Source organism: Silurus meridionalis, chromosome 12 (genome assembly GCF_014805685.1).
Source record: "Silurus meridionalis isolate SWU-2019-XX chromosome 12, ASM1480568v1, whole genome shotgun sequence".
In the NCBI taxonomy this organism is placed as follows: Eukaryota; Metazoa; Chordata; class Actinopteri; order Siluriformes; family Siluridae; genus Silurus; species Silurus meridionalis.
The window spans coordinates 5,646,555-5,659,761 of NC_060895.1; the positions used below are offsets into that span (position 1 = coordinate 5,646,555).

A 13,207-nucleotide genomic window follows, 5' to 3' on the forward strand; every position below is an offset into this window, starting at 1 on the left:
CTTGCAGTACATCCTTTCCAGCTCGGTCCCTCTGCCTGGCCAATCGGTATAAATCCTTTTCTCCTTCCTTAGTGTCCAACCTCTCATACAGCTCCTCATATGCCTTTTCCTTGGCTTTCGCCACATCCTCTTAACCTGCTGCCGCATCTCCTTGTACTCCTGCCTACTTTTCTCATCACTCTGTCTATCCCACTTCTGTTTTGCCAACCTCTTTCTCCTTATGCTCTCCTGCACTTCCTCATTCCACCACCACGTCTCCTTGTCTTCCTTTCTATTTCCAGATGTCACACCAAGTACTTTTCTAGCTGCCTCCCTCATCACTCCTGCAGTAGTTGCCCAATCATCCAACACCTCCTTAACACCACTGAGCCTCTCTCTGACCTCTTCCCTGAACCTCACACTACACTCTTCCTCCTTCAGTTTCCACCATCTTATTCTTCTTTCAGTCCTCACTCTCCTCCTCTTCTTCTTCACCTCCAAAACCATCCTACAGACCACCATCCGATGCTGTCTAGCTACACTGTCCCCTGCCAACACCTTACAGTCTCCAATCTCCTTCAGGTTGCATCTCCTGCATAGCACATAGTCCACCTGTGTGCACCTTCCTCCACTTTTATACGCCACCCTATGATCCTCCTTCTTCTTAAAATAAGTGTTCACCACTGCCATTTCCATCCTTTTAGCAAAATCTACCACCATCTGCCCTTCCACATTCCTCTCCTTAAAACCATACCTACCCATCACCTCCTCATCACCTCTGTTCCCTTCACCTACATGCCCATTAAAATCTGCCCCAATCACCAACCGTTCTTTCCTAGGTACACCATCTACCACTTCATCTAATTCACTCCAGAATCTTTCCTTCTCCTCCATCTCACAGCCAACTTGTGGAGCATAGGCACTGATGACATTTATCATCATCCCTTCAACTTCCACCTTCACGATCATCACCCTATCAGAAACTCTCTTCACCTCCACTACACTCTTACTGTACTCTTCCTTCAGAATCACCCCTACACCATTTCTCTTTCCATCCACACCATGATAAAACAGTTTAAATCCACCTCCAATGTTCCTGGCCTTACTCCCTTTCCACTTGGTCTCCTGAACACACAGCATATCTACCTTTCTCCTCTCCATCATATCAGCTATCTCTCTCCCTTTCCCCGTCATAGTACCGACATTTAAAGTACCAATTTAAAGTAACAACTTCCTCCTCTCCTTCTCCTCCTTCGGCCAACAGTAGCCCAATTTCCACCGGTACCCTGTCGGCTAACGATACCTGTGGCGGTCGTTGTTAACCCGGGCCTCAACCGATCCGGTATGAAATTCTCATTTGTGATCCGCATATTTGATTTGGCACATGTTTTACGCTGGATGCCCTTCCTAACGCAACCCTCCCCATTTACCCGGGCTTGGGACGGGCACTAAGAATGCACTGGCTTGTGCCTTCCTAATGGCTGGGTTAATAATAATAATAATAATAATAATAATAATAATCACTTTAGTCCCTATATTTGGTTGCAGCATTAACGGGAAAACTTCTTGTAAGCTCCAAGCTGCGGAAGTGCCCGATCCCAGCATGCAAGGTTCATTCCAAGCGTCTTTCCCCGAACATCCTCCTGTCCTCCCCCCAAACACAAAGCAGCAGCAGCGGCGGCATAGGGGTGATGCTCTCTGCTGCCCTCTGGTGCTCGATGTTCTAGAACAAAAACCTTCATTTTTCCAGATACATTTCTCTTAACAGGATAAATGAACAGAAATAAGTGTATAATTATCCCAGTGGCGTGCATTTCACACCTGAACCTTCAGTGGTGTTCTACCTGACTCAATCCACCTCTTATTACAATCTTTCTCATGCCACTGCTTTAGAAACCATCTATATTTCTTTTTTCCAGAAACGCACTATAACACGATATTAAATATAATAATACACGATAATACACGTTAATAAATACACGATAATAAATATAATAATAATAATAATAATAATAATAATAATAATAATAATCTTCTTCTTCTTCTTCTTCTTTCAGCTGCTCCCATTAGTGGTCGGCCCAGCGGATCATCCGTCTCCATACCACCCTGTCCTCTACATCTGCCTCTTTTACACCAACTACCTGCATGTCTTCCTCACCACATCCATGAACCTCCTTCTTGGCCTTCCTCTTTCCTCCTACCTGGTGGCTCCATCCTCAGCATTCTTCTACCAATATAATTCATGTCCCTCCTCTGCACATGTCCAAACCATCTCAATCTCGCCTCCCTCACCTTGTCACCAAAACATCCTACATGCGCTGTCCCTCTAATAAACTCATTTCTAATCTTATCCATCCTCGTCACTCCCAACGAAAACCTCAACATCTTCAGCTCTGCTACCTCCAGCTCCACCTCCTGTCTTTTACTCAATGCCACTGTCTCTAATCCATACAACATCGCAGGTCTCACCACAGTCCTATAAACTTTCCTTTCATTTTGCAGATACCCTACTATCACAAATCACTCCTGTCACTCTTCTCCACCCACTCCACCCTGCCTGCACTCTTTTCTTCACTTCTAACACACTCTCCATTACTTTGCACTGTTGACCCCAGGTACCTGAATTCCTCCACCTTCTGAAGCTCTTCTCCTGCAACCGCACCACTCCACTGCCCTCCCTCTCATTCACACACATGTACTCTGTCTTACTCCTACTGAGTTTCATTCCCCTTCTCTCCAGCGCATATCTCCACCTCTCCAGGCTCTTCTCAACCTGCTCCCTACTCTCACAACAAATCACAATATCATCCGCAAACATCATAGTCCAGGGAGACTCCTGTCTGACCTCGTCCGTCAACCTGTCCATCACCACTGCAAACAGGAAAGGGCTCAGGGCCGATCCTTGATGCAGTCCAACCTTCACCCTAAACCAGTCTGTCGTACCTACTGCACACTTCACTGCTGTCACACTGTCCTCATACATGTCCTGCACCACCCTCACATACTTCTCTGACACACCTGACTTCCTCATACAATACCACAACTCCTCTCTTGGCACTCTGTCGACGCTTTCTCTAAATCCACAAATACACAATGCAATTCCTTCTGTCCTTCTCTATACTTCTCCATCAACATTCTCAAAGCAAATAAGGCATCTGTGGTGCTCTTCCTCGGCATGAAACCATACTGTTGCTCACAGATGGTCACCTCTTCTCTCAGCCTGGCTTCCACTACTCTTTCCCATAACTTCATGGTGTGACTGATCAACTTAATTCCCCTGTAGTTACTGCAGGTCTGCACATCTCCTTTATGCTTAAAGATCGGTACCAGCACACTCTTCTCCATTCCTCAGGCATCTTCTCACCTTCCAAAATCCTGTTAAACAATCTGGTCAAAAACTCCACTGCCATCTCTCCTAAACATCTCCACGCTTCTACCGGTATGTCATCTGGTCCAACCGACTTTCCACTCTTCATCCTCTTAATCGCTGCTCTCACTTCCTCCTTACTAATCCTATCTACATCCTGCTTCACCAACTCCACATCATCCAACCTTCTCTCTCTGATTTTCCTCATTCATCAGCTGCTCAAAATACTCCTCCACCTTCTCAACACACTCTCCTCACTAGTCAACACATTTCCTCTCCATCCTTTACTGCTCTAACTTGCAGTACATCCTTTCCAGCTCGGTCCCTCTGCCTGGCCAATCGGTATAAATCCTTTTCTCCTTCCTTAGTGTCCAACCTCTCATACAGCTCCTCATATGCCTTTTCCTTGGCTTTCGCCACATCCTCTTAACCTGCTGCCGCATCTCCTTGTACTCCTGCCTACTTTTCTCATCACTCTGTCTATCCCACTTCTGTTTTGCCAACCTCTTTCTCCTTATGCTCTCCTGCACTTCCTCATTCCACCACCACGTCTCCTTGTCTTCCTTTCTATTTCCAGATGTCACACCAAGTACTTTTCTAGCTGCCTCCTCATCACTCCTGCAGTAGTTGCCCAATCATCCAACACCTCCTTAACACCACTGAGCCTCTCTCTGACCTCTTCCCTGAACCTCACACTACACTCTTCCTCCTTCAGTTTCCACCATCTTATTCTTCTTTCAGTCCTCACTCTCCTCCTCTTCTTCTTCACCTCCAAAACCATCCTACAGACCACCATCCGATGCTGTCTAGCTACACTGTCCCCTGCCAACACCTTACAGTCTCCAATCTCCTTCAGGTTGCATCTCCTGCATAGCACATAGTCCACCTGTGTGCACCTTCCTCCACTTTTATACGTCACCCTATGATCCTCCTTCTTCTTAAAATAAGTGTTCACCACTGCCATTTCCATCCTTTTAGCAAAATCTACCACCATCTGCCCTTCCACATTCCTCTCCTTAAAACCATACCTACCCATCACTTCCTCGTCACCTCTGTTCCCTTCACCTACATGCCCATTAAAATCTGCCCCAATCACCAACCGTTCTTTCCTAGGTACACCATCTACCACTTCATCTAATTCACTCCAGAATCTTTCCTTCTCCTCCATCTCACAGCCAACTTGTGGAGCATAGGCACTGATGACATTTATCATCATCCCTTCAACTTCCACCTTCACGATCATCACCCTATCAGAAACTCTCTTCACCTCCACTACACTCTTACTGTACTCTTCCTTCAGAATCACCCCTACACCATTTCTCTTTCCATCCACACCATGATAAAACAGTTTAAATCCACCTCCAATGTTCCTAGCCTTACTCCCTTTCCACTTGGTCTCCTGAACACACAGCATATCTACCTTTCTCCTCTCCATCATATCAGCTATCTCTCCCTTTCCCGTCATAGTACCGACATTTAAAGTACCAATTTAAAGTAACAACTTCCTCCTCTCCTTCTCCTCCTTCGGCCAACAGTAGCCCAATTTCCACCGGTACCCTGTTGGCTAACGATACCTGTGGCGGTCGTTGTTAACCCGGGCCTCAACCGATCCGGTATGAAATTCTCATTTGTGATCCGCATATTTGATTTGGCACATGTTTTACGCTGGATGCCCTTCCTAACGCAACCCTCCCCATTTACCCGGCTTGGGACCGCACTAAGAATGCACTGGCTTGTGCCTTCCTAATGGCTGGGTTAATAATAATAATAATAATAATAATAATAATAATAATAATAATAATAATACATTTTATTTAAAGGCACCTTTCTAAACACTCAAGGACAACCTTCAATTGAGTGATAATCATAAAGTCAAGAAGAACAACAAACAACTCAATTCAACAACTCAACTCATTTTCAATTCATTTTTATTTGTATAGCGCTTTTAACAATAAACATTGTCTCAAAGCAGATTTACACAGATAATGTGGTGATAAAGAATGAATAATATGTTCTTTCTTTCTAAGTTTGTCCCTGATGAGTGAGCCGGTGGCGAATGTGGCAAGAAAAAACTCCCTGATGGCATAATTAAGAAACCTTGAGAGGAACCAGACTCAAGAGGGAACCCATCCTCATCTGGGTTGCACCGAATGTCCATTTGTTGCAGATACAACAGCTGTTAAAATTGATCAGAAAAAGCTAATCTGAACAGATAAGTATTAAGGCATGATTTAAAAGTGGTCAGAGAGTCACTTTATTAAGGAAGAGAATTTCAAAGATGAGGAGCAGCCCAGCTAAATGCCCTAGATCCCATAGTGACTAAACAAACAGAAGGTACAACAGATGAAGAAGATCTAAGAACACGCTTTGGAATTTAAGTATGAAGCCAGTCAGAGAGATATGAGGGTGCAAGATTATGAAGAGCTTTAAAAGTGAAAAGCATACAGTAATCATACTTGTATCCTATTCGATATTTGACAGGAAGTCAGTGTAGATGATAGAGAACAGGAGATATATGCACGATGGAGAACGTTCCAATAATTATATGGACAGCTAAATTCTGGACCGATTGAAGATTATGAAGAAGTTTGTGATGTATTTGGCTTTTTATGCCAACCAGAAGAATCTCTGTTTTGTCAATTTCCAGTTTGAGAAAATTGCACGAAAACCAAGATTTAGTCTTTTTTAAACAATTCAAAAAAGAGGAGGAAAGAAGAGTACAATTTAGCTTGGAGGACAAATAGAGCTGGGTGTCGTCTATGTAGCAATGAAAATTAATGCCATATTTCCTAAAAATATAACCAAGATTTAATAAATAAATTATAAATAAAAGTGGGCTCAATACAGAGCCTTAAGGAACACCAGTGGTAACAGATGAAAAATATTATGTGAATTTTTTTAATTGGACAATTTGAGTGCGCCTAGAGAGATAGGATTTAAACCAGCTAAGAGGGAACACAGCAATAACTATAGAGAGTAATCGATCTAATCGAACATTAAAAACTTTTACCATGGCAGTCTGTGTAGAGTGCAATGCACGGAAACTGGATTGGAATTTTTCAAACAGGCTTTTTTTAAGGTGGGAATGAAACTAAGAAGCAACAACCTTTTTTAAAATCTGTTTTTTTTTTTTTTTTTTTAAAGAGCTAAGAAAACATTACAGTGTGTAGGATAAGGTTGGAAATCTGTGGCGCAGGGTATGGGGTTAAAAACGTGTACTTTCATATTTTCCAATATTATTTAGCCCATTTCAAGTTTTATGTGCATGTAAAAAATGATAAGACATTTAATTTAGCACGTTTATTCACAATAATTTTATGCAAATACAATAAATAATGTCGGGTTCAATCTCTGTGTTCCAAAGGCCTGTTCAAAGTTTTCACTCATCATAAGGCATATTTTACACTGACCCTTCATGTTTAGGTCACAGTTCCAACCTGCAGTATGTAAGAAAAAAAAAGAACAATGGCTCAATGCAAATCTAAATAGACCTCCATAGCCTTGAAGAAATACGCTGCAATAAATAATATTAGGAATGAGTCGGGTATATGTACAGTACAGGAGTTGATTTATGGTATATTCTTGCAGAATCATCTTTTTGTGCTTTTTTTTACATGCAACAAAAAAGCACCACTGCACCATTCCTCGGGTGTGTAATAGCCCTCCTGGCTATGCAGCTTATGTGCTTTTAATACTTAAAAATAAGCAAAACACTGTTTGGATGGGCCTTTGTTTACTGAGAATGTTCGGAAAGCTATTAAAAAATGGTAGCATTCACAAAAGGCTCATGAACATCTAGTGATGTTAGTTGTTTTGTCCAGTTGCTATCTGGTCAATTACATCAATAAAACCACAGCTTCCTGCTGGCATAAAAAAATTCCTCCACCACTTTTTTACACTACCCACACTACCTTTATAAATGATTTTGCTTTATGAGATTGTGTCTGATGATCAAAATCTTTCAGACCATAATTTGTCAAAAACCTAGAACAAAACAAATCACCTTTTCTATGTGAAGTGCATTTTAAAAGCACAACCAATGTAATCAGTTGACTTGTATTATAGACATTTTGATTTGTATTGTTATCACTGTTACAGTTGTTTTGACTGTGAATATGAATTACAATTTTCCATCTGAAAAACAGGAACATTATCTATTGTATAAGAAGTTTCGGTAAGTGTTTGCCATTTAGTGCTACATTATTGCTTGATTTGTTTACAACCATGACATTGATCCACAAGGCCTGACAGTGTTGCCATACTGTTTACCCACATCCTATTAGACATTAATTACAATTGCACAAACACAGGAGGCAGTGAGATACTCGAGGACCTCTAGAGAGAAGGCAGAGAGAGGCAGTTATAGATTTACAGGGTAAAAACATATCCCAGTGAACTGGGCTACACAAACCCATTACATTGAAACTTTTATTACATTTGGTTGTTTCGATAATCTTAAATCAAAAGATTATATCTAGATAGCGGTTTTCCCACATAAAATTCCATGTGTAATTGCAGCTATTTGAAATAGATATAAATAGAATGCCCTAAACCCCTTCAGAAGGATGTATGAAACACAACTTAGCTGGTTGTTACTGTATATAAGTGTAAATAAATCCATCTCCCCCAAAGACAACCCCTCGTTTGCATTAAAAAAAAGAAAATAAAGAATCCCACAAGAAGTAGAATTTAATGAGGCGATTAATTCACAGTATATTAATGTATAATACTGAAATCAGACATTGACACAAGTTTACTACAAGTATAAATTAATGTGTTTCTTATCAAGATAAAACCCAGGCACAAGACACTGAATTGACCAGGTGAAAACACAGTTTTCTACTCAGGGTTGATGAAGCAGACAGTCAAGTTTTTATTCCTCCTCCAAGGTCTGATCAGTCATCGAAAAGCTGTGAGGAGCTACTGCGGAGAGCACCATTCTGTGTGACATGGCCCTTCCCTCTCGGGCAAAAGTCAGCCCTGAGTAATCTGAAGAAGTAGATGAGAATCATGGTGTCCATGACTAGCACAGTTATCAGGAAGTAGCTACCATGTTGCAGCAAAGAGAAATTGATGACAATGTAATAGGTGATGTAAAACTGGGCCCCCAAGCGGAAGGTGACGTAGGTGAAGAGGTTGAAGAATTTGTTGACATAGTAGAGACGTGAACCCTGTGCTCCTGCCAGTTTCAGCAGCAGCCGTGCATGGAGGGTCATGCTGTTGACCTCCACCAGGAGGGCAACCGCTGCTCCAGCCACATAGCGCTGGTTGTACAGATTGTACAGGAAACACCACAACACCTGTGGGTTAAAGATCCAGAGATTAAAACATGAATGTCATGACAGGGGTAATGATATTGCATTTTTTTGGGGGGGGGTGTAGCTAAAGGAGTTTTTAAAATGGTTTTGATTTTGTGTTCATATTTTTTTAGTTCATTCTGTTGGTGTTTTCAGTTATTTACTGGGTTTTGTGTATTTGTGAGTGCGAGTGCTTGTACATGTGTTGGACTTTTTTCTCAATTTCTGCCAACTCAGCAGTCTTTATTAAGGCTACTTTAAGTGCAGGTTCCCATTGATTAATAAAGAGCTCCAGTTCCATTAGTGCACCGTTGTCTAGTCATCACAATGTTAACTTTAAGCTATGGGTTATTTATCAGTTATACATTTTTAATCATATTATTTAAGTATTGAAGTTTGGCAGTGAAAGCAATAGATAGATAGATAGATAGATAGATAGATAGATAGATAGATAGATAGATAGATAGATAGATAGATAGATAGATAGACAGACAGACAGACAGACAGACAGACAGACAGACAGACAGACAGACAGATAGATTGATAGCAGAGGAATGTTTAAATGTCCACAGTAATTCATAGCTCTTTGTTCTTACTTGTTTATTTAATATAAACTAGATCAACAAAATATATGTAAAAATGCAATCTTGTCTGATTGTGATTGTTACTTCCTGTTTGACGCTTTGCACATTTGCATCATACAACTCTTTTTTTTTTTTTATAATTTATCCACAAATATAACCATACATCACTCACAATAATAAGTAACTGTAGGTTTATAGAACTCAACAGTGTTTCCTCCTCAGGCAGAGGTACACCATTAGCATATCTATAACATAATATAATACTAAATTTACTACTGCTTTACTTACAGTGTTTACATAAACACCTAAATGTGTCTATAGATTATACACTGCACCCAAAATGGGATCTTTTACGCTAGTCAATGGAAACAGAACAGGGGAAATTGGCATTATTGTCATTTTTTTGTTTTTCATTGTTCTGTGTTGCGCTAATGCAACTCACCAAGAAGTGATGGAGAAGAAACTCCCATGATCCAATGGCATGTCCTGAAAATATGATGTCACCAGCATCTTGCACAAAATAACCTGCAACAGCAAAGACATTAGATTAGTTTGGATTCATCATTAACCTTTCATCCTCAATTTGTACAAAATACCTACATTCGTTCCTCAGTATTTGCTCAAATAGTTAGTTCTTGTATGTATAATTATACGGGAGAAATGCACTTTTAATGAAAACAAAGATTGTTAGGAGCATATGATTGTCTTATCAACCAAGCTGAACAGGATATGGGGTTTTTACTGACCTGCTGAAACACTCACTAGCAGGTAGCAGACTGGGGTGGAGAAAGAATGCATGTTGCCGAGCATCTCTGGCCATAAGCACACACTGCACAGGAATAAAATAACCACAGATCAATTTCTTTGAAGTGAACACTTTAATTGATTTCTTCCCTTAAACTACACATAACTGAAGTTTACAAAAAAAGCAAATGACAATATTTCTATTAACTTCAATATTGATACTACAGTGCAAATGAATTATTGCATATAATCTGGTCATAGATGTGGAATAATCTTCTTTTGCAGCAGCTATAAAGCAAATAACTGATTTATAGTAATGCACTCTTCTTATGTTATTATTTTTATAGTGACTGCTTGTAGAGTTTTGTATAACAAAAACTCCACATAAACACTTGAGACATTTATTTAACATTTAACATTTATTTAACATTTATGGATTTATGGATTTTCCAGTGTCAGCACTTTGTAACAGTCCATTAAGTTTTACTTTACTCTTTAGGACTTTAGGAAAAATTTGCATCACACTAAAACAGCATTCATTATTTTCCATGTCTCATGGTCATTATGTTAATACGTTATGGAAAATTAGATCCTGAACTCATGTTAATGTTTCTATGGAGTTTTAAATGTTTTCCCCATGTCCTCCTGGGTTTCCAGTAATTTTCCTATTTTTACCAAGACACACGCCTGTAGGCAAGTATGTATCTCTGATGTGCTCGCATCGTACCATTTGTTCTACTGACCTATGTCAACACTGAATTTTGCGCACCAAGTACATCTTTTAACATCGTTTTTATTTACTATTTAATTCCTACAACGGTTTCAGGAATATCAGTGTAGATGCTCTTTAAATCATGTACCCAACCATATGGCATTTGGCAGAGATGCCAATCTAGAAGCCTTATCTAGAGCAACTTAGGCAGCTTGGTAGCGCTTGATTTGAACTCACAACCTTCCAATCAGATGTCCAACATCTTAAAACCTGAGCTAGCAATTTCCAAAAAATACCACTTGAACTAAACCAGGAACCCATTCTCCCCAAAAAATATGTACGCTGCTCTTGAATTTAGATCAAGAAATAAACTGTGCAACTTCAATCAGCACTTGCTCTTTCTCTGACCCAGATTTATTAACCAGTCTCACATGTCACTGACTATGGTACATCCAGGCATTCACAAAGCCAATGCCTTTATAACAAACAAATACATGATCGACATTCAACCGTTCAAGACCAAGAGCATTGGGTCAGATTACTCCTATGGGCTGAGTATGCTCAAATTTCCTTGAAGCATTCACTTTCTACTGCATCCTAATTTGCCAACCTCCCCTAATTTCATGGAATGTCAACCCCATGGACACTGCAGCAGTCCACAAATGATTCAAGCAGAGTGAGCAAATATTGAAGGCAACATATCAGAACAAGTAATACCAAATAAATTAGTGGAAGTAAAACACGCATCGATACCGCCTGAACCCCTTAAAATGGAGAATCTGCAAATTCTAGAGAACCGTAATCAAAACCATATTCGACCAACACTGCAGAGAACCCAGTTTATAATTAACAGGGAGGACTATGGTTCAAGGTAAATGTTCTGGATCCCAGCTCACAAAATCCTCAACTTCTCCTTGTTCATGACTTTCATGCAGGGCATGCAGAAAAAATCATCCCAACCAATCTGACTCATTTCCCATGTTGCACCTCCAATCACAAACATGCTCAAGTTCACCCAATGACTGATAAAACACCTACACACCGCTATACATAAGCTTACTCACAACACAGACATTTTGTAAAGTATTCATTCTGTTTTTGTGTTTCCCTGCAATGTTCTTCTGCTTCTGTGTATTCAGTTCTCAAAGAGTTTCTTTCAAACATCTTAAAATCTAGGTCACATAAAGATCTGATGTAGGACAGAGTATTTCTTTATAATAAAAGGTTTCAAGTTAGAACCCATTTATGAGTATAAGCACCTTACATTTCAAACTAACTCTTCTAAGTGAGCATACATGCAAATGGCTCTCTGTAGCTTTTTAACACCATCATTCAAATAAAGCATCACTGTATGCTGTAAGGTATCACTGTCACTTACCAGGTGATGGCCCATGGGCCGGTAAGCATTGAATGGACCAGAGACACACTGAGGTTTCTCCACTTCCAGGATCGAAGCTTATCATGTTCTACTACTTTAGGCAGGGGCAGCTTTCGCAGGAAGTGATGGACCACCCTGAACACAAGAGAGAACAACAACACAGAGAAAACAGGGTACTGGTCCACCATCAACAATATGCTATCCATCTTCTCCCGCCTTCCTTTGTAACGTCCCCAGTGGTGTGCTCTGGGCTTCCTAGCCTATCCCTTCAATATTTGGTCTTTCTTGCCCCTTTTTGTATTCCTTATTAGCCGTCACACATTGTCTCGCATTTCTTTGCTCCCTGAGGCTTGAGAGGGAGTCTGAATTCTGTGCATTATTCCCCTCCCTTGTGCCGAAAAGACTTCTGCTGCTGCAGCTCCTACAGGCTGAATGCTATGAGAGGGGTGATGGAAAAAGAGGGGGAGTGTAGAAGAGAGAAGAGAAGACAAGAGTGGAGAAAAGGGAGGGGTGTGAGTCCAAAAAAAAATGGCCAGGAACCAAGGAGGAGCTATGTTGAATTATTTCATGAAATCATAACAGGGATGTCTGAGCCAGAAGCCATCACATTTTTCAAAGGGCTGAAACAGCAAGACAAAATGGCTGATTGTTTTCACCCAACAATGTGTGTGTTTGTTGTGGACAAATTGCAGGCATTGTCACGAGACATACAGTTCACCATTTATTTGCTGTTGTCAGTAGTGAATTCCAATGAAGTGCTGTAGAAATGACCTTAAACATGCACTGTATGCAGTCTGTCATTGACATTAAACACCCAGTTATTAAAGAGAGATGCAAGACAGCAAGTGGGTCTAGTGTGTTTTTATATGAGTGTGGGATGTGTGTGAAAGAGAAGCCTGTATTTCCCCCCAGTCCCCACTCCCTGTCAGTGGGGGAAGGGTGGTGAGGATAGTCATACGTCATGCATGATGAACGAGCAGTATCTAAACACTGATCACTGGTCATAATTATCATAATGAATATTAACATGAAAATATAATAAAAGAAAAATAACCTTCTGTAGAGCACTTTGCATATGTTAATCATCTGGATCTATCAAGCAGTTCTCAAATCCAGACAATCCCATTTGGGTAATGGCACAGGCTC

General features: G+C 40.5%; 1 protein-coding gene across 1 annotated transcript; it reads right to left on the bottom strand.

Annotated features, from left to right (window-relative positions):
* Positions 1 to 6,631: 6,631 nt before the first annotated feature.
* On the bottom strand, positions 6,632 to 12,631 carry LOC124394108 (TLC domain-containing protein 1-like). Its single transcript, XM_046862182.1, has 4 exons — positions 12,062 to 12,631; positions 9,974 to 10,056; positions 9,670 to 9,752; positions 6,632 to 8,646 (listed from the first exon to the last, which is right to left on the bottom strand). The coding sequence occupies exons 1-4, from the start codon at positions 12,265 to 12,267 to the stop codon at positions 8,242 to 8,244; spliced, it is 777 nt and encodes a 258-aa protein (XP_046718138.1). The 5' UTR covers positions 12,268 to 12,631; the 3' UTR covers positions 6,632 to 8,241.
* Between the last annotated feature and the right edge of the window lie 576 nt (positions 12,632 to 13,207).

Excerpts from the sequence above, each read along its gene's own strand:
- LOC124394108 (XM_046862182.1), bottom strand. The coding sequence starts at position 12,267 with ATGGATAGCATATTGTTGATGGTGGACCAGTACCCTGTTTTCTCTGTG. Across the intron at positions 10,057-12,061 it reads GGCCCATGGGCCATCACCTG|TGTGTGCTTATGGCCAGAGA; the intron begins GTAAGTGACAGT and ends ATTCCTGTGCAG. Across the intron at positions 8,647-9,669 it reads TTCTTCTCCATCACTTCTTG|GTGTTGTGGTGTTTCCTGTA; the intron begins GTGAGTTGCATT and ends TTTAACCCACAG.